At 38.8% G+C, this 27,289-nt stretch overlaps 1 protein-coding gene across 3 annotated transcripts in view; it reads right to left on the bottom strand.

The window, feature by feature from the left end:
- Positions 1-5,851: 5,851 nt before the first annotated feature.
- Positions 5,852-27,289, bottom strand: part of LOC124296741 (low density lipoprotein receptor adapter protein 1-B-like) — a 49,623-nt gene continuing 28,185 nt past the window's right edge. For all 3 annotated transcript variants that reach the window (XM_046747065.1, XM_046747064.1, XM_046747066.1), the window contains exons 2-6: positions 15,880-16,073; positions 10,209-10,321; positions 8,635-8,879; positions 7,949-8,100; positions 5,852-6,335 (exon numbers count right to left, since the gene is read on the bottom strand). In XM_046747065.1, the coding sequence (XP_046603021.1) occupies positions 6,141-6,335; positions 7,949-8,100; positions 8,635-8,879; positions 10,209-10,321; positions 15,880-16,073 (899 nt within the window). In that variant the 3' untranslated portion in view covers positions 5,852-6,140. The remainder of the gene's footprint in view (positions 6,336-7,948; positions 8,101-8,634; positions 8,880-10,208; positions 10,322-15,879; positions 16,074-27,289) is intronic.

The following is a 27,289-nucleotide window of genomic DNA, read 5'->3' as shown; positions in this document are numbered from 1 at the left end:
ATCGATTTACTGTTGCATCAACGTAAAAACATCGCAATAGTTACACGAAAATATAGTTCGAGTGACCATTATTTGAAAGAATCGTAACACGTACTAAATTTTCTACTTCTTCATCCCCAGAAATATATTTCTTGATAATCCTTGAAAATGAAAACAGTTCCGGACTCTGTACAGCAAACACGACTAGAAATTTCTCTCGATACGTTTGCTGCTTCAGAGATATGAAAAAACTGATCTAGCTGCTTTCGACTGACTCTCGTAGCGCTGTTTCATCCCCTTCGCGTCACGCTTGTCAACTCTCTCTCTATTTCATAACTCTTGATGAAATTTATGACACACATCCCCGCCTTCCGCCCACGGTTATACACTTTGTCTCGAGGTATCTCGTCGCGATCTTATTACATTTTCTCCAAACTCGATTACCTTTTTCACAATCAGTATACATGTATTTATAATATATATACAGATATACACGCGGACTCTTCCGCTTTGATAAATTATCGACGTTTCTGATAAGGCTGAAGGGTGACGATAAACCACGAATAACTTGAACTCGATTCTTATTTCACTTCTCATTCTTCAAGATTTATCGCTATTCTTTGTCGAAATGGTAGAAAAGAAAAATGGAAAATTTGGCTATCGCAAATAAACTTTCTAGGTCGACTGAATTTGTTATAGTCGATCAATAACGAGTGAATAATCGTTGTAACAATAACAAGTTGTAGAAAAATTTTATTGAAAATGTTTTAATTATGCTACGATGATACTCGGTTCAGTAGGTTCGTCAATTTTTTTTTCTTCTTTACTTTACCCGTGATTCTTTTTGGCTCAATAACGGTAAGATTTTTTTTTACAATAACACACTGAGAGAAATTTTTAGTTCCGTTTACCGCTCAGTCCTTGACTGTTTTCATTTTTTACCGCGATCGAAAAATATAGTTCTAGGTAGAAAATGAAAATTAGATTTGTAGCTGTTAGCGAAAAGTCTAGTATCCTTTACTATTCTTTCTCATTACGATCGCTGTTACTATATTTTCTTGTAACTGTTGCGAAAATTTAATGCTTGTGCAACAATGAATTGACGCTAAGGCCTTATTTAATTAAAAAAGTACGGTAAACCTCACAAACTGAATTTGCATTGCAATAACCAAAAAAGGATCTACAATAGCGCAAAATCATTACGCGTACCTCGTTTTTTGTAATTCCAACAATATTCAAATAATTTTCTTAACGATATTCGATTCGCTGAATATTTCTAGTTACTACAACAAATGAAGTTTGTCACAAATTTACACAAAGTTGTGTTTTGCACACTACGTCTCGCGAAAAAATTGTCCTACCTCAGGTTTCATTACGGGAAAACGATTCTTCTTCTCGTATGAAATCGAAAAGGAAAACGAAAAAGTTAACATTTTTCTCGGAAGTCCCTCCTTGATTAAGGAATTCACGCCGAGTACAACGAGCACCCCACTTCCGCTAACCTCAGGGTGAAATATCCTGTCTGGGGTTCCAATACGCGTCATGAAATTGGTTTGAGGTAGGTGTAAAAAGATTTGAAGAACCCGAGGGTCGATTTTATTCCTGGACAAAAGGTGCTTCTCGCTCTTTCCTCGCTCAAGTGCCTCGGGCACTTCGGTATCCAGGGCGAGAGAGCCGAAGAGGCAATGGCGCCTAGTTACCCAGTGCCAAAGTTCTCAGTCTTCGCTGACGCGGCGGCTTTCCCGACTTCCGGTTCCGCTGCAGCCTCGCTGGGTTGAATAAACGGCAACCCTTGCAGCCGCCTGGTTCTCAATGATTATTGAACCGTTCGCGTCTTCTAGCCTCTTAGAAAAAAGGCAATTATTCACGACTCGCCAGCAGCCGGGGTCGAGAAGCGAAATTGCATAAAGGCGAACCAATTATTTTATCGACCAGACCGATGTGCTTTATTGACCTTAGTCTTATCGAATTGCTGATCGCTCGCACGATTCTAAATTCCGCACTGCAGCCTTCGAATTTTCACATTTTAATGACACAACACTTGGGAGTTCAGTTTTTTTTCAAGTATATTTACGTAGTCGTGGGTGTCGGAAGAAAATTTTAGATATCTTTGAAACAACTGTAACGTCAAAGCTATTGAATTTTCCCATTTGAATTGCATAGGATTTTTGGGCAATTTACCGTTGACTTTTGATCCGTATTTTTCAAATTTTCATGAAATATTCACGATCATACACACAAAGAAAGGATTTGGTGAATTTATTAAATATTGCGATCAAACATGGCGAGAGAAATATTTTTTCGGTTCAAAGAAATATTATTTGATACGGCAAAAAAGTGGTCGGAACGGGAATTTGTGTTACCAAGTCAGGCTGAACTTATTTGATTTATCAAAACATTTCGTTCGCGATATTTGATCGAAATATTTACCGAATTCATCAATTTTTTCTTTTTTTACGTAGATCAAATATGCACAAGATTTTGGATCGTCTAATGCAACAAATCGACTGGAATACGGAAGGCAAAAAAAATGACGTGAGAAGTATAATTATTTTTTACGAAACATTTATGCCTTCTATTTCCTACAGAATATGAATCTTTGAATTTCTACCTCGCAATTTTTTAAGCATAAAAACTTTGTGAAATATCTCGTATTTCCCTCGTACCAAATTTTTGATTTCTAGTGTTCTGTTATTACAATGTACGTTTTTCCTAATTCTTTACTTTCAAAAACCATAAAAATACCCGTTGTTTTCAATAAAAAATATTTGGCTTGATAGTAACTCTGGTTGAACGAATGACGTCTGTTTAATCCAACGAAGCTCAAGTCGCTTGCGTTTAAATCATCAATAGCTCGCTAAAATCTATCTCATCGATGGTCGGTATAAAGTCTTGACCGTTCTCCACTCCCGTGGTCGGTACACCGGAAATTCTCTACGAAACCAGCCATCTAAGCATGGAACAAGAATTTGCATTCAACGTTTTATTGATCTGTTTCAACGAGCTTTTCTTTCGAAAATCGAATCACCGAATTTTGTTTCATTGGTGACAGGAGGCATTCAAAAATTCGTTCAAATTTGATCGGATTCGTCAAGTTAAAACAAAATTGGGTTTTGATACCGTCGTACGAAGACACATTCATGTTTGAAATCAGCTTTTCTTTCTCATCTGGCATATGAATATTATATTGAAAAATTTTGAGCATTAGGAAAGTTATCGTAAGAAATGTAATTTTTTAGGGATTTTTACGAACAGCTTCACATTACCAGGAATCGTAGCTTAGATGTGTTTAGAGGTTTTTAACGACTCGTCTATTTATATTTAAAATATACTCACGTATTTCCTTAGAAATAATGAATATTCGTTTAGGTCAGATATGTATACGTATATTTTTATACCCCATTTATAGATCGTTATTTATATACTAACGTTACATCGCTTATAACTATAAGTAATTACAACTAAAACTGTGATAAAATTGTGTATAATTGAAGTGTGCGTGTGTGTATAAATATTATATGCACACATATATACTATATCGGCTAAAAACTATGTTTAAACTTATTAAAGAATAACTATACATAATATATACTCATACATGTAATATACATATATAAAATTACTGTCAACTACGAATCACGTCCGATCGATTTACGACAATGACAATTATCTAATAATGAGTATCTTTAATTCTTCTTTACTTTTTGGCATTTATTTTTGATTCATTCGCCACGGTTGGCTCTCGATCCTCTAAACAAAATTGTCGTATTTCTCTTTCAATAACAACCTTATTATTCCTGCGTGCAATCTTAGTAACAATTGCCACTGAAAGTTTAATCAACAATCTTCGGTCATCCACTAACAAATATTATGATATATAAAACATCACAAGGGCTTAACATTAAAAGATAATATAATTAAGATTCGCGTACCTACAACATTTCTCCGGTGGGCTACAAGCTGTTGGGCCTTGAAATAATCGGATTTTCAACAGCCCAACCCCTCTGATAAAACTAACGAATATCAATATGGCAGCTAGAATTACAATAAAGCAGTATTTGTTTTTGAATTGCAGAATCCGAGATTCGTTTTCTAAATTAATTCATGGGTCGCGTCTGGTAAAAACTTTACACTGTTATTTCGACTTAAATTGCAAACAGCAACAAAATGTTCCCTATCTTCGGTGTATGTGTTTCTTTGTGATTGCCGAAAGCCGGTTGATATTCAAAAATATCTTCATTTGTTACAAAATTGTTTAAAGTCCCATGGAACGTCGCAACGTGCATCGTGTTTGCACGACGATTCAAAGTCGTATAATTCATGTTATTCGCTCACCTAACAAATTCAAACCAATCTTTGCTTTCGCTAAAATATTAATTCAACAGCAGTATTGTGATCATTGAATTGTGCAATTTGCTGACGATCGATTGGCTGCGAATTAATAACGTTCAACTTTCACCAATGACAATATGAATTATACATTCCGCAATTGAATTTACCGATCATCTGCAGTAAAATTTCATGCAACGCCGGTTTCTCTTCCACATTTTAATCCCTGCGTCGTTGTTAAATTGGGTCCTAATTTCAATTATCACGTTCACTGGGGCAGTGAAAACTTGATGCAAATATTTTTCGCGATAATCATGAAACAATACTTGGATTCATAAAAGTTAGTGACAATGACACGATTATAGAAAAATATTGAGGAAAGAAGGAAGAACTGTAAAATTTTATTTTCAACACATTCGGGCCGAGTCTCCATTTTATTCCTAGACTAACAATCTCAATTCTTTTTTCCTTCCGAACTGAATTTGCAACCCAAAGGTAAAATCTCAAGATTTCTATTCCAAGTTCAAACCGCTTCAAATTTCTTTAAGGTTCTTATGAATTTCTTTACGAATTATTTGGCCAGACATCTTCACCGGCTGTGTTGAATTTCAAATGCCATTATCCAAGAGAAAATCGAAGAATAACAACAAAACCGATACCATGGATCAAATTCGGGTTGAAATTAATTCCGACCAACTTCACCCACGCGACAAAAGTCTCGAATGGGAACTTTCTTCACTTCTGAATTAAAAAATAACAGTCAGTATCATGAATCCGTTCACTTGGCATTTTCTCTACTTCTGTGTATATCCACGGTTTCGATTAAATTTCCGTTTTCCTTACACGTATCTTCTTTTAATCGCTGAGCAAAATATATGTGGAAAACATTTTCCGCGTAGGCCAAAAAAAAAAAAGAAAATGAATTTCCGTTCACGTACGAGTTCTTTTTCTTTGCTTATTATCTTCGCTTTGAAACCGAAAATTAGAACCGTCGATAGCAATTTGTTCACTGCATGTTTTCCGCTTCTCCACGGTTACACAGACGCTTTTCGTTAAACTTCTTCTCATTTGCAAATTCCGGGTGAAATATCGGGAAGCTTGTAAAAACCGAAAATCTTTTCAGGCCTTACGTTACAATTCGCAGCTGTTGCACGGTGTTTAATTCCGGTTACAGGATCAGAGTCACCCCTGTAATAATGACAAGAACTCGCCGGAGGGATGGTGTCCGTTTTAAAGCTCAAAATTCGTCCTAGACGCGTAAAAATTGAGGATGCAAAACGAGATCGTCTTTCCGCCAATCCGCGCACTGAGAGAAATTTTTATTTCCGGTTACCGCTCAGTCCTTAACTATTTTCATATTTTCCGGAAACCGAAAAACATAGTTCTAGGTACGAAATGAAAATTAGTTTTCTTAGTTGCGAAAATTTAACGCTCGTGCAACGATAAATCGACGTTAAAGCATTGTTTAACTAAAAAAGTAGACCAAACCTCAGAAACTGATTTTGCGTTGCAATAACCAAAAAAGGATCGACAATATCGGAAAATGGTTAGGCGTACCTCGTTTTTCGTAATACCAACAATATTCAAACAGTTTTTTTTTTTAACGATACCTGTTTGACTGAATATATCCAGTTACTCCAACAAATGAAATTTTTCTCAGTGCAGGATCTCCGCAGGATCACCGCAAGGACCGCGATAACCGTGGTCGGCGCACGTTTCAGGTTTCGAATTTAGGAGGAAAAGTTCCTCGGTATACCGCTGGCCGAAAGGTGCTTCCAGAGTCCGGTGATGAGGGGCACGTCGCGGAAGTTGTCGGCCCTGGGCTATAAGGGCTACGAGCACATCAAGTCGACCGACCTGGACTCGCCCCAGGCGTTCTGCCCCGCCAAGGGCGAAGGTGAAGGTCGCGGAGTGACGAGCCGCGTCGGCGTCGGCGTCGCTCTGAGCGTCGACATCGGGATGCTCGTAGGCGAGTTGTTGTTCCTCGTGTTTTTATTGTCCACTCCCGTTTCCTCCTCGAAGCAAACCTGCCATATGCGCAGAAAGAGGAACGGTTCAAATAACGAGGCACTCGTTGGGAGGGACGAACATTTTTGTATAATTATCAGTGAAGGAGAAATGTAAACTTCGTGGGTGTCAACGGTTAAAACTGTTTATTTAAATTGGCTGAAGCTTCGGTCAAAGCAAAAGATCCACGATCCTCGTAGCCTGCAAGAAAAAATTTTATACTTTTTCGTTGTGTTTTGATGAGAATTTAATGTAACAAAAGTAAATCAAAATGTTTTTAATTTCAACAAAGTTTTACAATTGATATTGTTTAACCTAATTAAACGATATAACACTCAAATACGAATATAACAATAGTAAATCACAATGATTCACCCTTTCAACCGAATTTATCGATATCAAGCGAGAAACTTTGTCAATATTCAAAACATGGTTATTTACCGTTGTTATACTGATGGTAAGTTCCCCTTAAAATGTAATGAAAAAATGCATGTATACAATTTTTTCATGTAAGCTCCTCAGCTAATTCAAATAAACGGTTCTTACCGTTTATATCCACGAAGTTTGTATTTCTCCCTCCTTAATTCAAAGGTGAAGAAAAAATTCACATATATAGTTATTGGGATGGTTTTTATTTTCAACTTTTTCGAATATTTATTCTATTGCTCTCCGGATTGATTTCAAATAAATCAATAAAAATCTGCTTCAAAGCGCAGATCTCTATCTCAATTTTAAGCCTCCACGCAACGACTGTGAAGTTTGCCATTTGAAAAAACACACGTTTTTACCAGACTTTTAGTATACATTTAGACGGTCGCAGAAACAATTGTTTGTAAAACAATATGTTACTGTGAGAAATCAGTAAGCATTGATTCTAATATTCAATAAAAATATCGGCATCGTCTATAGGGCATTCTATGTCAGCTTTATCAATTAGAATTTGACATTTTTGTGAGCTTGATATCAACGGACAATACATAAATGGACACGATCCATTGACGATGCTGATATTTTTTATCAAATAACAACATTTATTTCCGATTTCGTACGCTTGGATATTTTTTAGAAATAGTTAGTCCTACGATAAAATATATGGATATTGAAAGTTAAGTAAAAATGCTTATAGTTTACACGGCAAACTTTACAGATCTTGCCTAGAGGATTTTGAGGGTTGAGATAAAGACCTATACGTTCGAGAAAATTTCCGTTTATTCATATGGAACCAGTTTTTTGTTTTTGAAATGAAGCATGGGTATTTAAATTTTTTTTTTTTTTTTTTTTGTAAATACACTTTTCAAGTCTTGATTAATACTCAATTTATGAATATCTCGTAATAAATAAATAAAACGTGTCAATTTTAGCCAGTCAAATTTGTCGAGGGTTGAAACAGAGAAGAGTTGAATCAGATGAGTAGCTGAAAATATGTACTAACGGTGTGTTGAACAAAAATAAAAAAATTTGCATCAGTTTAGCTGCTAAAAATTCATGAATGCCGAATTGTATTTTAGCCTTTCAAGGCTCACGATGAAAGCTTAATTTTTAAGTGTTCACTACAGGTTAGACGCAAAATCGCGTGTGGATTTCTGGGCTGCGAATGATGTCATTCTACGTTAGAAAAAAAAAAACTACATACCCACGAATTTTCCTTTGGCTTAGAATCGGACGATAAATCGATCAGGAGATTCTTCTGAGTCTCATTGATGTTGTTACGTTTTACATTTTGGTTATTCTGTCGGTTGTGTTTCTCGTTGTTTTTCGTCTCGTTGACGATCTTGTCGTGATATTCTGTAAATCGTTTTACAAATGTGTAAAAGATTATTTTATAAAGTAAACGTATACCTATCACGTGCGAATTATATTGAAAATCATAACTTTGAGCGAATACAAAATGCACGAAATTTTGTAAAAAACACTTAAAATAATGATATAATATACAATGAGTAATAATTCGCTGTGTAAAACATAAACATCTCAAAATTTGGTAAGTTTTTCAATGCGATCGCAAACAAAAATATCACAAGTGCGTGATTCATAAACGATCACCTGATTTTCAAATTCTCTTGGCAAAAGTTTAATTTTCATATAAAATACGTACAATTATCTAAATGCATAGAGAAGCTTTACAGATGCATAAAAATTTCAATTCATATTCTGTATCCGGTTAAATTTATTTTCATTATTTTGATTAAAGAATATTCCGAATCGATGATAGAAAAGATTCATTTTCGGAGCTCGTGCAAAACTTTTACGTTCGATCTATATTCTTTTCAAATTCGCAACTTCAACCCCGCGCCCTATCTATTATGGTTCAATATTTACCAATACAATTTTCGTCGGTCATCGGAGGGCTCTTGTCAGTTGTATGGTGAATACGAGGATCGACTTGAGTCAGCTGCCAGGCCTGATACGCTGTGTTGAAGGCCTGAGCCACCGTGAGAGTAACAGTCTGGGCCATTTTCCTCTTAGGGCATAGAAAAGCGTGACACTCCATTGTCTCGTTGAGGTTTGTCGCGATGAAGGCGAAAACATGATCGTGGGTCGCGTCAGCCGAACAGTAAGAGATCCTATTAATTAAAGTTCCAAATGAAAACCCTTCGTTAGCGTAGGTGTTTCGAATGCCGGATTTTCACGGACGGAGAGACGCCTAAAAAATTTCAGGATTTACCAGATACGCAGAGCGACGCTGTTCATTACGATTCCCGAAACCATTTATCCCGCAAAAGATTTATTCGCATCCTAGGAACTTTCCTCAAACCACAATATAATCCGCTTTATCATAATCAGCCTGATCCGATTATATTCGCCACGAATTATTACTCAGCGTTACATTATATTGTTTATTTTCTTTATACCGATTCCGTTGGATAGAGAGAGAGAGAGAGAGAGAGAGAAAGCTTAATTCTATCTTAGGCTCCGAAATTTTTTCGCACAAGACAGAGTTTGAAAAAATACGTTTGGTTTTCAATTTTTCATTGTCCAAAAGGAATTTAAAAGCGTAAATGAATGAAAATAACTTCTTTACTCCTCTCTGTTTGAACCTTATTGAATATGATGCAGGGATTGAGAATACCAACATGAAGAAATTGACGCCATTTTGTTGGCGAATAATTGGCAAAACGTGTGCCATTTGTCAGGACTCGCCTCTTCAGCCTCCGGTACAATTAGTAACGGCTAGAACATCGTATAGGGTAAAATGGGGATTCTCCACGCTATCCTTAAACTAATTGCAAGTGGCTTTACACGCGAGTTTGCGGGGGGTTGGGAAGGGCCAAAGGACGGGGCGTAAAGCTTCGAGGGTTTCGAAGGTCATTGGAAAAGCGAATGAAAGGTTGGAAAACGAGCATTGAAAGAGCGGGTGAAATCCTACGAAGGAGTTATTAATCGAGATTGAGAAATTTGAATACAATCGTTGACGACGATCAAGACCAAAGGATCTCGAGTGGGTGGCTTCCGCTACTCGCCCCGGGGAATTTCGAGATTTATTCAAGTAATTAAACGTCGAGAAACGCGCGCGTGCAGAACGCTGAAACATAATTCAATGCCTGGTTGTTGAAAATAATTCAACGCTGAGCTTTAATGAAAATTTCCGGAACGAGGTATCGAGATGTAGTCTTGAGTTATTCGTCTCCGTTTTCGCGAATAATTTCCTCGCACGCAAAAGCGAATAATAACGTTTGAATTTGCCTGCAGACTTCAATCGATACGTGCCAGGCGAATATTCGCTCGACCGAAAAGCAGCCGGCAGTGAACCGATCGCGGAAGCATAATGGAACAGGGAATAAAGTTAGCCTTTCAGTTAGCGGAGCCGCTTGGAGCATACATGCGGGGAAAAGTGGGCACTCAGCCGCTAGTTTTCCGAGGAAAATAAACTTTCGTTCAACGTTTTAATTCACCTGTAAATCGAGACCTGGAGCTGATCCTCTTCCGTTGCCACATCGGTCATGCGAATTCCCCGTAGGCTAACCGCCAGGGACACCCTCTGCAATTTTTTTCCACTCGCTTTCGCCTGAAGGAAGAACAAAACATTTCAGAGCTTTTGTTAGCGTGCTATATACGTATGAGAAAAATTGCCGTTATTTTTTCCACTACGCAGGATGAAAATATACAGAGAAATAAGATTAGAAAGCGAACCTTTTTTTCAGTTGTTAAAACTAAGATGTAAATAAATTCCAGTACAGGTAATTCAACATTGGTACCTTATTATCGCACAGAAATGAAAATAAATTTAAAAAAAATATTACAACAAATCCGTGTCGATTTCTTTCGCAATATAATTTCACACCCCAACTCAGCGTGCACGTTGAATGAACATAAATTTGTAATTACGCCTGATTCTGTACCTTTAAAAAACGCTTAAAATTAACACGCGCAATTTTGTCCAAACGATGTGTTCAGGGTTGACAAACAGGCAGATAGCGGATGCGTTAACAAGTTTTGCAGAGAATTATTATTCAGCGGAATGATTTAAGGATCGTGAAAACAAGCTGGCGCGACTGTGTAACCCAAAATTTCGGAGCTGGCACGAATCTGTCGTGTGGTCAGAATAGAAAGGGTGGCCTTTACTCAACGTGCTTCGTTCGCATCGAAAACCCTCCGGCAAAACCACCTACGAGGATTTCCAACAGGCAATGTCTGTTAAGCCTGACGCTTTTTGTGTATCACCATCGAGGGGGGTGGTCCAATGCTGCCTGGAGATATCAGAGGCTCGAAAAATATGCCCGTGTTTTTTTCGCGCGCATGAACCTCCGGGCCTTCGATCGATCTACGGAATTATCATCCCATGGAGAAAAAGCTTCCCTTTCGAATGATCGTGACCTGAGATTTATACTTTCTTGGAATTACATATTAACCGATTTTGAAATGTAAAATCCACTAGGTCATGTTTTGCGAACAATTTTTATAATACTTTTAAAATCTGACTGACGAATTTCAATTCAAAGTTGCGAAACCATGAAGCAGATTGCGGAATAGTTCACCGAGGCCATGCTCAGGGTCTTCGTAACTCAAGTTATAATGGACCATTTCTTGAGCAGAAAAGTAGGCGGGTTTCATTCGGAAATTATACTATACAAAACCTCTCTCAAAAAAGATCTTACGGTATTCTCCGTTTTGTTGAAAATCACCGCAGTTCCAGTCACGCCGTTATCAGTGTTAAACGGACTCGACTTTCCCGTCCTTCGAATCATTCAGAAACGTTTCAGATTTGATAAGTTTCTCTAATTTCCCACTGGCCTTAATTTTCAAGTGCAAAAACCAAACCACCCGATTGACTTAAAGAGTTCACAAGACCGAAACTTCAGGATCGATTGGGTTATTACATTGTTTATACGAGATGACTGACTTCTTTCTGATCCGAAATTCAATATCGTGAAAATTATCGAGTTTCCGAAAATCTTGTGTGGACATTTTGAGCGGGCTGGGCTCTTTGTTATTTACTTTGAAGCTTTCCAGGAGCTGCGAGAAGTTTTTAGCAAACAAAGGGTTTCCGAGCAGCGAAGCTTGGGAGGATTACACGCGGCACGTATACGAGATGAGGAGAACCTGAAACTTCATTACGAAGCCGTGCCGGACACTTGCGCGTTCCTCGTTGAAGAGACCTCCTGGAAGGTTGTAGGTATCGCAGAGTACACCTCGGCCAAGCCGAGCGGAAGTAATATACACACACCGCCATTTTTGAAGCTCTCAGGGACGAGTTTTGACGAGTTAGAAATGCCTCTTTAACCTCCTCGCGTTTTAAGCTCAATGGATTCGCGAAACTCCTCAGCGTTGGGTTAAGGAACGATGGTATTGGGTGTTAAGCATCCGGATAATGAGTCGACCGAACTTTGAACTTCCTCGGTTGTCCGCTGCACGGTCATCGTTCAGGGTGTTTGTCTTCGAGACATACTGGGAATGTTTGACCTTAAACTTTGACAAGGTGAGCACTTGTCGTTCAGCAGCTAATTAGAGGGTGAGAGCCGGAATTCCGAATTGTCAGAGTTCGGAACGACCGTTTCGTCGAATGGTCAAAGTCCCGAACAGCAAGTAATACCGAAGTGTCAAACTCTTCTTCTTCGAAACTACAAATTGTCGCATAATCGAATGGTACAAACCCTGAATGGGTCGAAGTTTTGACCATTTGTAGTTTCCGCCGTTCGAAATATCGGTACTTCTCAATTTTATATTTCGGAACTACTATGTAGGTATAGAACTCAGCTAACCGACGCTTTGCGCTGTGAGTTATTGTTTTAATAAATGAATAATGAATTCCTTTGTCGTTTCACTGAGCACAATTCCCATCATCGGGTGACTGGGATTATACATTTTTTTCAAACTTAAGTCGTACCTCGACTGAGTAATCCTGCAATCAGACTTAGACTCTGAACAACTCTATTTCTTAAAGTCTGAGAAGCTGATCCTCCTATTGCGTTCTCAATGCACAGAAGAAATTGGATATCTTAATTGCACTCTGTCGCAATCCTGCTCGTTGGGGTCGCCGGAGGACAGGATATCCGAAGTAAGTCAAAAGAGGTGAATTTCTCAGAGTTAATGAGACCGTAACCATTCGTCCCAGGCTCATCTCGGTGATTTTTGTTTCACTGACGGTAACGCGGTAGGAAAAGACTCTCATTCTACACGAATGATCAATGCCATTCCTGATCGACGTCACAACGAATGATTTCCTACATCTGCTCTTCCACCTTGAACCATTCGTCATGCTCTATGCAAATAACGCTCCTTGAAGTCTTTTGGCAACACAGGGACACGATACGATTCAATATAAATCACTGGATTACCGATCGAAGCCACCTCGTACAGATCACTTCAAAATAAGAAGCTTCGAGGAGCAGAGAGAAAGAGAGAGAGAAAAATGTTGGATGCAGCGCCAGTTATCAACGAGACGAATCGGAACCTCGAATTTCGAAACGTACCAAACGAGGATCCCTCGCACGAATCCTGGTCCAAGGATAAAAACTGGTTCGACGGTTGAAGGGGAGTCGAGAGGCAATGAAAACGTCGTTTGCACAGGTAGAAGGTACGTGCAGGACAGTGGAGGACGTACGTAGAGCACTTGGAACGGACGAATGTCGAGCAAGACTGTAACAGCCAAAACGTCCTGGCACGATCGCGCAGACCAAATGAAGGACTTTGGTAGAAGCGAAGGATATCACGGCACTGAGGTAGCACTTTTTGTGGACGTGAATAAAAGTCACGTTTATTTGATTCGCCCATTCTTCACTCCTATCTACGGAAGCGCGGAAAGCGTGTACGATCCTGAAATATATTCATCAGTTTCCAGCCTACCTCCACTCCGTTTTTGAATAAAATTCAAACTCCACAAAGTATCCTAATCGCTTGAACTCTCAGAGAGGAGAAACGACTCCTGACAAATGGTCACCGAATTAGGGTGTTACAGGACCGGTTGTTTGTTCCGTCTCCTTCTTTTTCATCCCCTGGAACGATCCAATATTTGTCTGGATATTTGTGAGCTATCGTGTCGGATTATACAGATGTCAATAACCTACGAATGGCGCGACTAACCTCCCCTCCTAACTCCAACCCTGCACCAACATTTCCGCATTATAATACGCGGATCCTGCGCTCTCGCAAACTCACGCAGGCACGAATTCCGCCGGAAGAGGATATTTGCACCCTTGGAATTCAACGCAAAAATGAAAACTATTCGCGGGATTTGACGGTGGACGTGAGGCTCTTCAAAGGATGCAGGATTCGGATTATGTGCATCGAAAATACATTTATACTGGAAATGCTTTATCGGGTATTCAGTAAATTTGACGTCATTTCTCACTATATTGTGAAGAGCCTTCTATAGTTTTGGATCCGAAATAATTCTTGACTCCCCGCCAATCGCGGTTGAAGGAATATTCCTTGGGGTCATCTCGATTCGATTGAGAATTTTATTCAAAATAGTACAAGTTTTAAAAAAAAGTGTGATATAATTTACAGCTGGACGTTTTTTTTTTTTAGATCGCCAGCAATGAATTATTTTTATTTAAATGTTAATTTTCAATCAAGACTATGAAAGATTCTTCTCAAAACAACGTCAAACTTAGAATCAGAGTGGGTTTTATTGTAACCAGTGTTTCCCATATTTCATTTGAATTAACTAGTTATAAGGTTGATATATTTTTATACGTTTATAATAATTAAAGTAGTATTAATAGAATAAGAAAGTTATTCGGAATTGAATTCTTTCTCAGGGAGTAATTCATTGCAACTGGCTAATGGAGTTGAGATGGTGTAAATTGTGAAAAACGCAATTTCAAAGTGAACAAGATCAATCCGAACTGAATAAATTTCTCAGTAATATTTTTGCAGTAATTTCGGTATATGTCTCACACACATAATTGCTTTAAAAAGGATTAAAAATGCTTGTTTCAGTCAAAATTAGTTAGAACCAAAAATCTCGTACATTCAGAATGTGTTAACTAATTCCAGTAGAGCTTGAAAAAAATTTGACATCGTCTGAAACCGATTTATTTGTTAATCACAGTTGAATTCACACCAAACGAATTTTGAATGAAAAAATTTTTGCAAAATAAAAAAAATGTTTCACTTTTCTAGATGGTTAAAAAAAAGGCATTTCAATAACTAACGAGGGATTGTTTGAAATACTCTGCTGATCACGTATAAAAATATTCAAATCAGTTCGTGCAGAAGTAATTCCATATGGGTGAAAATTTTTAAACACCTATTCAACGAGGTAAAACGAAAAATACTTGGGTCATATTTTTTTTCAGATTAAACAAAAATTGAAACAAATCTAGCGGATTAGGAAATATAACAATATGGCGTCACCCATGCTAAGTAATATGTATATTATATTACAAAATCAATAAAAGTCAATTGCTTGTATAATCCGCAATTATATTTTTTTATGAAAAAGAGAAAATGTGATCAGATTGTTTTATATATCTTTAAATTCTATACGCAGAGAAGATCAATTCCTTCTTAATGCAGAGACCAAATTCTGAGAAAAGTGTTATTCCAATAAATGTATCGTCTCTTCCGATTTTCAAGATCTGAATATGAATATTCATCACCACGACCGCTGATTCATTTCCAACAATTGTACGTTCGGGATCGTCGATATGATTTTCATTAACGACCCCTCTGAAAACCAAAACAAAAAAAAAACTATCAGACACGTACCTACTCAACGAATTGTTCACCTTCCGAATACTTCTGCTATACTCAATGATCCAAGGGAAACGTTAAAAACCCTTTTCGCAAGATCCTAAGATCCCGAAACAGAACGATACTCGTTACCCGTGAACGTAGCACAAAAATTGAGGAAAAACGAAGCAGGAAAAAAAAAGAAAGGAAATTGGGTTCTCCAGGAAAGTAGGGGACTAAGCATCTCGAATTTCCGGTACAACGAAGCTTCTCCTCCGTTTCTCGTGAGAATTCCACCGTATGTTGAAAGATTTCCTAACGCATCAGCCGCGCCTAAGAGTGGAGGCACAAAACTGTCCTTTTGTAAAATGTTTCACGGTCTTTCGTCAGGCGTGCATTGAATCCCTGTGTCTACGGGGTGTATCGAGCAGACACAGGCATAGGTACCATGGTGATGATGGTTTTGATGGCCTCGGCGGTGGCCTCCTCGCTGGAGGGCGTCTCGACGAGGGTGCTTCCCAGGTATTTCAGAGAGAACGTGGCCTCCGCCGGATCCTCGGCGTCTTCCTGGCCCCCGCCGCCCCCGACACCCCCCTCGACGCACTCGCGGCTGTTGGCGAGAGCCCATTCCTCGCACAGCTCTGGAACAAGGTTTGAAAAAAGTATAAGAAAAGTATAAGACGCGTTGATGCATGTGCCTTGGTTACGGGTACGGGTGCAGCGCTTCGAGGCTATCGGGACGCAATATTGCGTCTCGCGAACCGGAAACTATAGTGCTTGAGTGAGGGGAAATTTACAGCTTCTCGTTCAGGATTTTGCACCGAGAGAAATTTTTAGTTCCGGTTACCGCTCATTACTTGACTATTTTCATTTTTTACCACAATCGAAAAATGTAGATCCAGGTAGAAGATGAAAATCAGTTTTCTAGCTGGTACCGGAAAGTCTAGTATCCGTTACTATTCTTTCTCATTACGATCACTGTTGCTGTATTTTCTTGCAACTGTTGCGAAAATTTACCGCTTGTGCAACAATAAATCGATGTTAAAGCGTTGTTTGACTAAAAAAAATAGAGGAAACCTCAGAAACTGATTTTGCGTTGCAATTACCAAAAAAGAATCGACAATGTAACAATGTTCAAACAATTTTTTTAACGATACTTGTTTTACTGAATTTTTCTAGTTACCATAAGAAATGAAATTTTTCTCAGTGTGGCTTGCCGAAAGTCGTTGCTTGTTATTAATTTTACGACGATATTTAGAGTACATATAGTCTGTTAAATTATTGTAACGTAGTGAGTTGCGGAGATCTCGTTGGAAATTAAAAAACAAACGATATGTACTGGCATTGTAAAGAAAAACTTGGAGCTTTGAAGTTTTATTAAAACGCTTCTCAATATGGTTGAAAATGCCTAGTAAATTCAGTTTATATGGAAAACCGTTACAAACTTATTTTAGCTGTTTTATTTTGTTTGGTTTCAGTAATCAAATCAAACTTTTCCAATTAGGTTAAATCCTGCTTTTTTTCATTATATATTTGAATGGTTCACGAACAAAAAATCAGCTAATACAAACATAGCTTATATACGACGGATTGAAAACGATAGTTACGATGTTATCTACACTGACAATAAGATGAATCTGCATGTCGCAAAAACACCGAAATTCAATTCCCCGCAACATTCGCCACTGTCACTTGTCAGAAAGAACGAATAAATACCCCAAAATTGATTTGATTTACTGTACCAAATTTACTTATTCACATTACAAGTAAAAATCCACGATGAAAAATTGACATTGGCGTGAAGACCTAGTTATTTTTCCAAAATTTTATTTATCGTTGATAAAATTCCATCACTTCTTTAACCATTGGCAGAATGTTCCAACATCTCCAGCTGATTCCTAAAGTCATGGCTCTTCTGTCATTATTAAACGTAATCGAGCTAGCAGTCTTGTTTTAATTCTGACTCAATCTCCTTTAAAGACACTCCTTAATCATTATACCAGGGTGTATATTACACGCCAGCAACCCTGAATCATGAACCACCCCTACATGTGGCTTTCACAGTATGCTTCCTATGTAGGTATGTCGAGATGTTTCAGTTTCGCGGATGATGTAGACAACGGCGAACTTGCCGCGAGAGATAAATTTAACATCAAACGGAAAGGGATGAGTCAGGAACCGCTCGACTCTCGACTCCCCCCCCCCCCCCCCCCCCCGCCCGAAAGGCTGGCTGCACAGTTTTCCTCTATTTCAGTAAAGCTGGAAACAAGGAACAACGAGTGTTCTGACGTTTTATTTTTCAGCTCATTTTCACACCGCTTCCGCGCCTTCTTACTTCCGTCGGAAGCTTCAAAATCCTCTACCACTACTTACGGTAATTAGTTGCTGAGATGAAAAAAGATCATGGAGAAACGAGTTCAATCTACGTTACAACACTGCGTTACAATTCGTTCAAGATGAAGTGAAAATTATCACAAATTTGTACTCTACAACTTTTAATTAGGGTATAGACCAAAGATTGATTAATTTTTTTTTTTTCAACTGACTCACAGTTTTCTGTCACTTTAGCTACCGATATTTCGTCTCCAAAAATTGGGTGTAGATAGAAAATTGATGAGAGCAGAATAAATGTATCAATTAGTAGATTCGAATGGGTACTCTGGTTTCTTTCCCTTGACCTTTGTTAAATTTTCAGCAACTTGGGACATTCCCACAACAAACAACAATCAACCGTTGAAAATTGTTGCGAGTAAAATGCCAGTGGCGTTAGATTCGTGGCGAATTTCACCCGTCGCACGTCGCGTCGTTTAGTTTAAGTACAAAGCGTAAAACATGAAGGATAGTCGTACTTGCAGGGGTGTTTGTACCGCGGTACATTTCCCTTACTAAAATATTAAAATACTCGTTAGCCGTGGCGCAAACACCCTGCAATTCACCTTTATGCGCAATTTATCTTCGTTTACTTGTTTCGCGAGACCATGGATGTAAAAACATGCTCTTGCCTTCGCTCACCCGGATCCTGCACCCCTTTACGATGGTGAAAATTCACGGCTTACGGGGGGGCGGAGGGGGACGAAGAGAGCAAAAGAAGATAAAAAATACAAGTTCGGGGCCTTTAATTCCGCGGGCAGGTTCAATTCTCCTAATGCATCTGTTGTACGGTAAACGTATTCGATGTTAACTCGGAGCACCGCGCGCGTAGTGTTCAATGAATAATTCAATTTGATTGTCTTCCGAAAGCTGGAGAACTGATGGAGCGGCTAATTTAGTTAGACTATGCGATACTGGAGGCGTGAACCGGAAGTAAGAGCGGCGAAGGCAAGGCAAGGCACGGGGAGGGAAGGGGAGGGGAGTGAAGGGAAGGGAAGGGAAAGCCTGGAAGCGAGACAAGCGGAGAACAACGCGTAGTTGATCAATTTCCCAGATCGGTCTGGAATTAATTTTATCACCGTTGCGAGGCTGCCGCAGATTTCGGTTAATTGCAAGCTGGTTGTGCGAGGCGTATACAATACGAACTTGCGGCTGATTTCTACGCATGGCAGAGCTAATAACACCGCGGGACAAACCTGATTAACAGGATATTGCCTGTTCGCGATTTAATGCCGAGCGTGCACGCAGGTCTGCGATTAATTTCTGTTTTTAACATTTCCAAAGATACGGTCCAGTTAATTTACAGTCTGCAATTTTATCGCGACGAGTCTACGTTACATGCTGCTAGAGCAGAGTTCAATTGAATTAATGATTGGAAAGATCTTGATGGAAAAAAAAAGAAAAAAAATTACGATAAATTTTACACGTGCTGAATTTCCGCACAGGTTATACTTTCGTACTTTTACACGGACAGAGTTAATGAGTTTCAATTAGGGATGGAAAAAAAATTTATATATGTACGGTTGAAAAACATTTTCCGCCCGGAGGACGAAAGGAGTGGGAAATTCACCGGGATGGACTGAAATTGTGTGCTCCTCGAGGGGGAAAAAGGAAAAATGTTAATTTTCTCTCGATGCTGTATATGACAAATTGGATGAATGGCTTAACATTCCAGGCACGTAACAATTGAGCGACACAAGTGCTTCCGCAAATTCTCCGGTAAAAGCAGTTGTCGTGCGGTAGTAAAAAGAGATGCGAAAGATACGATAGGGATATTATTAATGAACTTGGACTGTTTGACGCAGGACGGAAGTCAGTTTGCAGGTTGGAAATTTACCAACAGAACGTTTTACTAGACTAAATTAATCATGCGGTGGTTGAAGCTTGTTTGAAATACTATAATAGTAGTAATTCCATTGCTAATTACGTGTCGTCGTCTCCCCGATACGGTTGAGAGAAATTTCTAGTTGCGGAAACTGCGGTATATAGTCTATAACTAATATTTATAAATAATATAAATAACTATTCTTGAACGGAAGAGTTGATAAGGCGTTTTTTTAAAATTATTTTAGCTGTAGGTAACCGTAAAATCTAGTAATCTAGGGTTCTTATTCTCTTCGATCTTGGTCAGTCGAACTATATTTTCCTGTAACTATTGCGAGAATTTGATGTTCGTCCAGCGGTAAATTAACATTGCCACCTAATTTAACTGCAAAAAATGGTGTAAATTAAACGCACGAGTCGGTTGAAACGAAACGCAGCTGTTTCACTCTACAAAACTCAGAAGCCGCGAAAAAAAACTAGTACAAGTTTTTTAATATTTCGTTCTGCCGTGAAAATTATTACGTTGAAAAAGTAAAATCAGTAAGCAAAAATTTAATTCTGATTAACGGACTATTTAATCGATAATCAATATTCAAACAGATCGGTTTTCCCGGTCTTTCAACACGCAGCACAAAGCACCTTGCCACATGTTGGCAATTGTGTAATCGGTGTTCCTACAGCTTGCGTATTGTATCAGCTACAATTTAAGCTTTACAGCGTAACTATAGAGAAGGGTGGAATAAATACTGTAAATCGTGTTTCGTGTAATTGCCTAAATTATAATTACACGCTCGACGAATATAAACGCAAACTATACTTGGTACAACTTCAAGTGGATATACCGGAAACGTAAAAGCTCATTCGTCCGAAGCCCCTTGTTGTTTCAGTGTGGTTAACGACCTGCAGGGTGAAAAATGAAACTCGAATAAAAGAGGGATGAAAAAACGAGATAATGACCGTAAATTCGCGTTTTAATTGCTGGCGTGTTCTTTGATATCGGGTAAGTCACGTGGCTACGGAGGGTGAATAAAAAATCAGACTTAATCGATTTCTACTCCGTTTTCAAAGAGCGGATAAAAATTTATACGCAGATATCGCACGAATACACAGAGGGGAATTCTATCGCGTATGGCTTTGAGGACATTGAACGTGGAATTCAAAACTAGGACGCGTCTCCTCCTTTCAAAGCTGCCGTCATTTTTCTGCTGTCATAACACGCATGTAATACCACTATTTCAGAAAATATCAGTAAACTATGAATCTTAGGGTTAAAACTTTTCTTAAGCATTCCGGATCGCTGGAAGAAAAAAGTATTTAAACCAGTCGTAAGATAAATTATTCAACAAATTAAAGCTCCGACACGTGAAGAAGTTGTGTATAAATGTAAAATTTGTTTCTTTATATCTTTATCGCATAGATCAAATCATTAGATAAATCAAGTAATGCGAGAAGCTTTAAATATTCAACTCCCCTGGATTAGAATAACAAGTAAATAGTAATCATGCCGCTCCAATTGTTTAAATGTCCAAAAATTACGATATCACGATCGCACGATTTCCACAAGTATAAACCAGACCGCAGTGATTAAACTAAAACTGTGTTAAAAAATGAATTCCGCAACGGTGCCGGTAAAATTTTAACGCTGGTTCCATACCACGAAGCGTTCCTTGATTTCGCGCACTCGCGGTATAAATCCGAATTAATTATTAGTCACAATTTTAACGCAAACTGTAGCAGCCGGCGGCAACTTCAAGCAACGCATATTCGAGTCAAGGAATGTCAACTGTAATAAAACACCGGCAAATTTACCGGCTCGTTTTATACAGCGGGTGCCTCATTTTCGGAATAATTGTCAACATTTCCGTGCAAAAATTCTTTGGCAATACTCGTACGTATATATATATATATATATGTATATATATACTGGTATATTATCGAGTGAACATAACGCGACTCTGGCTTGGAACATCGTCCCTCTCTCTCTACTCGGCAATTGAATTGCCTCTCCACTCAAGGGGTGGCTTGATTGCATTGCGCCTACGGCACTGACAGCCTCTTAGCACAGTCAAACTTGAAATATACTTGAGCACGTGTGAGTGTGCCAAGTCCGCTCGTCCGTGTATTTAGGTGCCTTGCTTGATCCGGTTGACACCTCCCACAAGTTCAAAGTCGGTTAAAATCGTTTTGGCCATGTTCAATCAACGTCCGTAAAATATGTACATTTATTCCGACGATGAATACGGGAGTGAGGATTTTTCCTTTGAAGTTAAACCGAGATGAGGTGAAATGATTATTTCATTTTTGATATTGTTAATTTGGATTGGTACTGTATGGTGTAGCTGACGTCTGTTGTACGGTATCTGCCTTAAGCCTGGTGAATTTTATTTAACAATTTATTTCGAATGAAAAAAGAAAAGGTACGATCAGTTTTTTTTATCATAGGTAATGTAAGAAATAAAGAAGGTTTATGGATCTTCCGTATTCGATTGCGAGCCACACGATGCGGAGATCATTGGAAGCTAATTGGAGACCTAACCAATTCACCTTCGACGATCCTCCAGGAGCCACACGTTATATCCTTGAATTCCTTGGACGATTGGTCGGTTGATTTATAAAGGCTCGGAGTAAAAAGCTGACTCACTCGATATTCGTCTCACTAGTCGATTCGTTTCGAAAAAATATAAAGCTTTGATATCAAGTATTCAGTTGAATTTTTCACCCACTTATTTTTTAATCAATACAATTTTTAAATGTAAGAGGTAACGCGATTTTGTCGCCTTTTTCGTTGTCTTTCAGTTGGGTTTCTCCAATCTCACACCCAAATACAATACAGCGCACACAATGTACGAATTTTAACCCCTCTGAAATCCTTCATGATTGATACAACGTTTTGTGTTTATAACGTATGGTCGAAGGGAAAATCTTTGTGGGAAAAGCAAGCATTTCAAGCAGGTGATAACGACCAAAGTGGAAAAGGATCACGGTTACGTGTCTGTGTAAATAATGTATGAAAAAATTACGCTTGTCAAGAAGGAAGAGTATTATTTATGAGAGACTTTTGACAGCTATAGATCGAATTATTGAGTAAAGGTGTAGAATAAAATAGGCAATCAATTTTTATGCCGATAACTTTGTGTTTTTTTGCATGTGTTACTGATCGAGTAATCCGAGATTAGAATAATTTTGGCACCGCACTATCAAAAGTGATAATATATGCACGGTGCGTGAATTTGCTTCGTGTCGTGCCAACGCTTGTGTTTTATTGATTACAGGTTGAATTCCTCGCACATCCCCATCGGACTCAAATTGTAATCAACGAACAGCGTTCGGCTCGAATTTCGACGCATACGGCGCGTCATGCAAATGTCGGAATGAGATATTGAACGTAGCGAAACATGGGACGACGTTTGAGGGTGTAAAAAAAAAAAATTAGCGTTTGAAACGGTTCGAGGGCAAAAAGTACGCGGCGATTGGTCGAACGTGTGTAGGTATAGTATATCTATGTTACACTCGGATGAATCCAATCGCTTGATTGAAATCCGCCGTGGAAAAGTGGCCTTTGTCTTCCGGCGAAGAAGAAAATGTATACAGAGTAAATGTCGCTGCCACCCCTGTACGAAACCGGAATTGTTATCCGTAAGTGAAAGACGAGCCTGGAAGATGCTTCTTCCGAGAAACATTACGTATATATTACAGTCTTCAATTTGAACCCTGCAGACGAATAGACGCAGGGATGAACTTCAATTGACTTACTTGAAACATGGCGCGATACAATTTCGGGAGAAAGAGAGAGAGAGAGAGAGAGAAAGAGAGAAGCAGAGAACGGTTGAAATGTTCACAGGGTTGGTCGAACGATAAGGAAGTGAAATGTAACCAAGTTTGACAATCAACAACGAGTTCCCCAAGTTTATAAGCGGTGTAACACCGTATTCTTCTTGGAAAACATGAAGGGTTGGACAAATAAACGGGGAAACTTCTCGCTCGGTGATATCATGACGGAGAGAAGATCTATGGTAATCCGTGGATCAGCGCAAAGCATTCTCAGGGCGTCTCAATTGTTGACTTCAACTCTCGATTACGACTGTCAAAAGAGTGGCTCAGTCCGAATTGTCGACTCTGTATCTCGTTTACGACTATTAAACGAGCTGCTCTGTCCGTCGGGTCGAAAATTAGGGTGATGAAAAAAAGTGGGGGGAAAAAAAGAAGACAGACCGCACGCACTCGCAAACACACAAACACACACACACACACACGCGTATTAGATGGGTGAAAAGGGAAATGGGAATGAATGAAAGCGGGAGATAAATTTTGCTGTTTTTGTCTCGGGGAATGGGAAGTCAACAGAGTTCAACGGGGAAGGAAATGAGAGGGAAGGAAGTGAACCCGAGGGAAGAAGCGGGATCTAAAAGCTTTGCGGTAATAAAGTACACGTATAAAAGGGACGTGAAGCTCCTGAGCACCGATCCTGGGATCTTTCAAATATCCAGTTTTATACCTAGCCACGACGTCTTTGTACGTCTTCCTTTGGAATTGCAGTTCGCCGGCGTCCATCGCCAATCCACCAGGGAACCGACCACTGCAGCTGCTGTTTCTCTGCAGGGAAACTTCGATAATAACTTGGAATATTGCGATTTCTTACTAGAATAAAATTCCCACCTGCAAGCTTCTGTAAGTCATTTCGGACGGTTTTTACTTTTAACCCGACGAAATTACGAACAACGGAACAGTGTTTTAACCGTAGTAAAATCTACACGAAGAAAAAATTACTTCACATTTACTACCCTTTTCGCAAAAGTTTTCGGATAGGCGTAGGTTTTTTTTTTTTTTATTGAAATTATTATAGTTTATTGCTGAAGTTAGGAGATAGGAGAGGCCGGTTCTGGATACAGCTAAATGTTAGTAAGGGAATCTATATCCAGAACCGGCCTCTCCTATTTTCTAAACTTACTGCACTATTTTTTTCCTTTTTTATCACAATCGAAAAATATAGTTCTAGGTACAAAGAGAAAATTAGTTTTGTAGCTAATACCGGAAAATTTAGTATCAGTTACTATTCTTTCTCATTAAGATCACTGTTACTAGATTTTCTTGTAACTGTTGCGAAAATTTAATGCTTGTGCAACAATAAATTGACGTTAAAACCTTGTTCAACTAAAAAAGTAGAATAAACCTCACAAACTGATTTTGCGTTGCAATTACCAAGAAAGGATTGACAATATCGCAAAACGGTTACGTGTACCTCGTTTTTCGTAATTCTAAAAATAATCAAACAGTTTTTTTAACGATACCTGTTTTAGTGAATTTTTCTAGTTACTGTAACAAATGAAATTTTTCTCAGTGTTCAAAAATGTAGTTACAAAATTTATAGTAACAATTACTAAAAACAGCGCTAGTCCTTAAAATAGTAAGCGCAACAGTAATTTTTTTCCCGCGAATCAAACAATCTCCGTTTTGTACTTAGAATAAGGAATGAAAGATCGATCAAAAGAAAGATCTGAGAAAAATTTTATTCGTTGCTGTTACCAAAAAATTTCGGTAAAATAGGTATCGCTGCAGCAACCGTTTGAATACTCTTGAAATTACAATAAAATGAGGCACAAGTAATCATTTTGTGCGTTTGCAGTTATAATTACTTATAAATTCTCTGGTGATTCTCGCATCGCAAAATCGGTACGTTTAGTTGACTGTATTTTTTTAGTTAAACAAGACCTTGACATGAATTTGTTCTCGCAACAACGAATCAAATCATCGCAATAGTAACAACATAATATAGTAGAAAAACAAGTTTTCTGCTTACTGCGACAAAACTCATTTTTACCATTCACCCGGAACCGTATCCTTTGATTATGATAAGAAATGAAAATAGTAAAGGATCGTGTGGTAATGAAGACTAGAAATTTCTCTCGATGAATATGTAAATTGAAATTATATAAGGTGTATTCGAAAAACGAATCAGCCGCAGGTATGAGAACAGTAACCGAGCTCTCGACTAATTGCAAGCTCCGAGAACTTCTGCAGACTCGTCTGAAAATTTTCCCCGAAATTCCTGACTCTGTTTCGCGTCCTCCAGGCGATGGCCGGATATTATAACTTTAATCCCGGCATCCCTTGCTCGGATATTTTGCCAACCGTGTCTTTTAGCGACGCAGAAAGGGTCGGGGGTGGATTCCGGAACTATTCGTGGTCAGTGAACCAGCGTCCGAAGGAGTGTTGGAGTATAAGAACTTGGATGTAGGTATCGGGTCGTAACTAATTAAACCTGACCCGTCGGTCTGCGGCTTCGTGAGAATGTTCGTCTTGACTTTTGCAACGTCAGTCTCAATCCCCGTATCGTCTTAGAATTTTCTATAAATTCCTGAAAGCAACGCCGTTTCTTGTACAATACGATATCACACGACGTTAACGGCGGGAAGCTTTCTGCCCGCGACGGATATCGAATGGATTGTAAACCATTCCTGCCGTTTGTGAAAGAGACATTTTCTACCATGAAACCGTCGTAGCTGTTCCGAGTCGTCCGATTTGAAAAATAATCCCTCGGAGGCAAAAATCTACCCCGAGATTGGCTCTCTTTTGTATTTCCGTCTCGTCGCTTCGTTCTCGAGGTTTCCTCATTGATGCAGGTTACACAAGATGCGCTCCTTTCACGCTTCAGACATCGTGAGTTTTATCTTCTTCTGAAATAAGAAACGAGGAAACCCTTCCCTACGAGGGAAGTCGAAGGGAATTCGTAAGTGGCTAGAGCCTTCGATATATCAGGACGCGAAGTCCGGAGGTCCAAAGGTCGATTCGCACCTGTATTCAAATGCGGATTCTTTGTCACAGCTCGATGGCTGGCTCTCTGCGATTCGAAATAACCTGTGGGACAGTTCAGAAGGGTGACTGGGTCGAGGGTCGAAGGTCCGTCTGCGAGTGGCACCCGATTCTCAAGCGACATCAATTTTAATTGAAATTGACTCAACCCTGCGAGGCGGAGAGCCTGCGGACAGAGAAGGAGCTTTTTCTCAGTGTGGAATCAGATTCTGGGAACCTTAGGTCAGGCTAAGTTCTCTGACCCAAGAAATTCGCTACTACGAGGTGATTCGTTGAGAATTGTCACGGAGGAGCGATCCCAAGAATTTTTTAACTCGAAATACTTTCGCTTGTCGAGCTTTTCATCGGAAAGAACGCTTTGAAAATCTTCTCTTAGAGGCTGGACGATTTTCATGAAAAGCAATAAGTACCTGTTCCTGTTCAGAGAATCTTGCGTCACATTTTAAGATCATACTATAACTGCTCGAGATGAAATTTACCCAGTAAACGAAAAAAGATTAAAGCGTACTTGAACAGATTCGTTTTAGTGAACAGCTGATCCGAATTTTTTCAAGAAAACTGATTCCGTAATACGAAAACTAATCGTTTTATTGTATTTAATATCTATTAGCGGATTTAGTTTCTTTTCAATATTTTATGTTTCGATTGGAAAAGGTTCACTTGCGATAGTTTTGAATTTATTACAGGGAATGAATGAAAATGTGTCAAATTGAAATTGTGATTGTGTTGTGTTCTTCAGCTGTTTCAAATTCTTTCAGGTTTCCAGTTAATTCAACCTAATTAATTTGCACTTCGAAATATTCACGATACACCCAAAACCATCAAAGTAATATTAATTTATTATTACAGGAAC

The sequence above is a fragment of the Neodiprion virginianus genome, chromosome 1 (assembly GCF_021901495.1).
Source record: "Neodiprion virginianus isolate iyNeoVirg1 chromosome 1, iyNeoVirg1.1, whole genome shotgun sequence".
NCBI lineage: Eukaryota > Metazoa > Arthropoda > Insecta > Hymenoptera > Diprionidae > Neodiprion > Neodiprion virginianus.
This window is presented reverse-complemented; position numbering and strand designations above follow the sequence as displayed.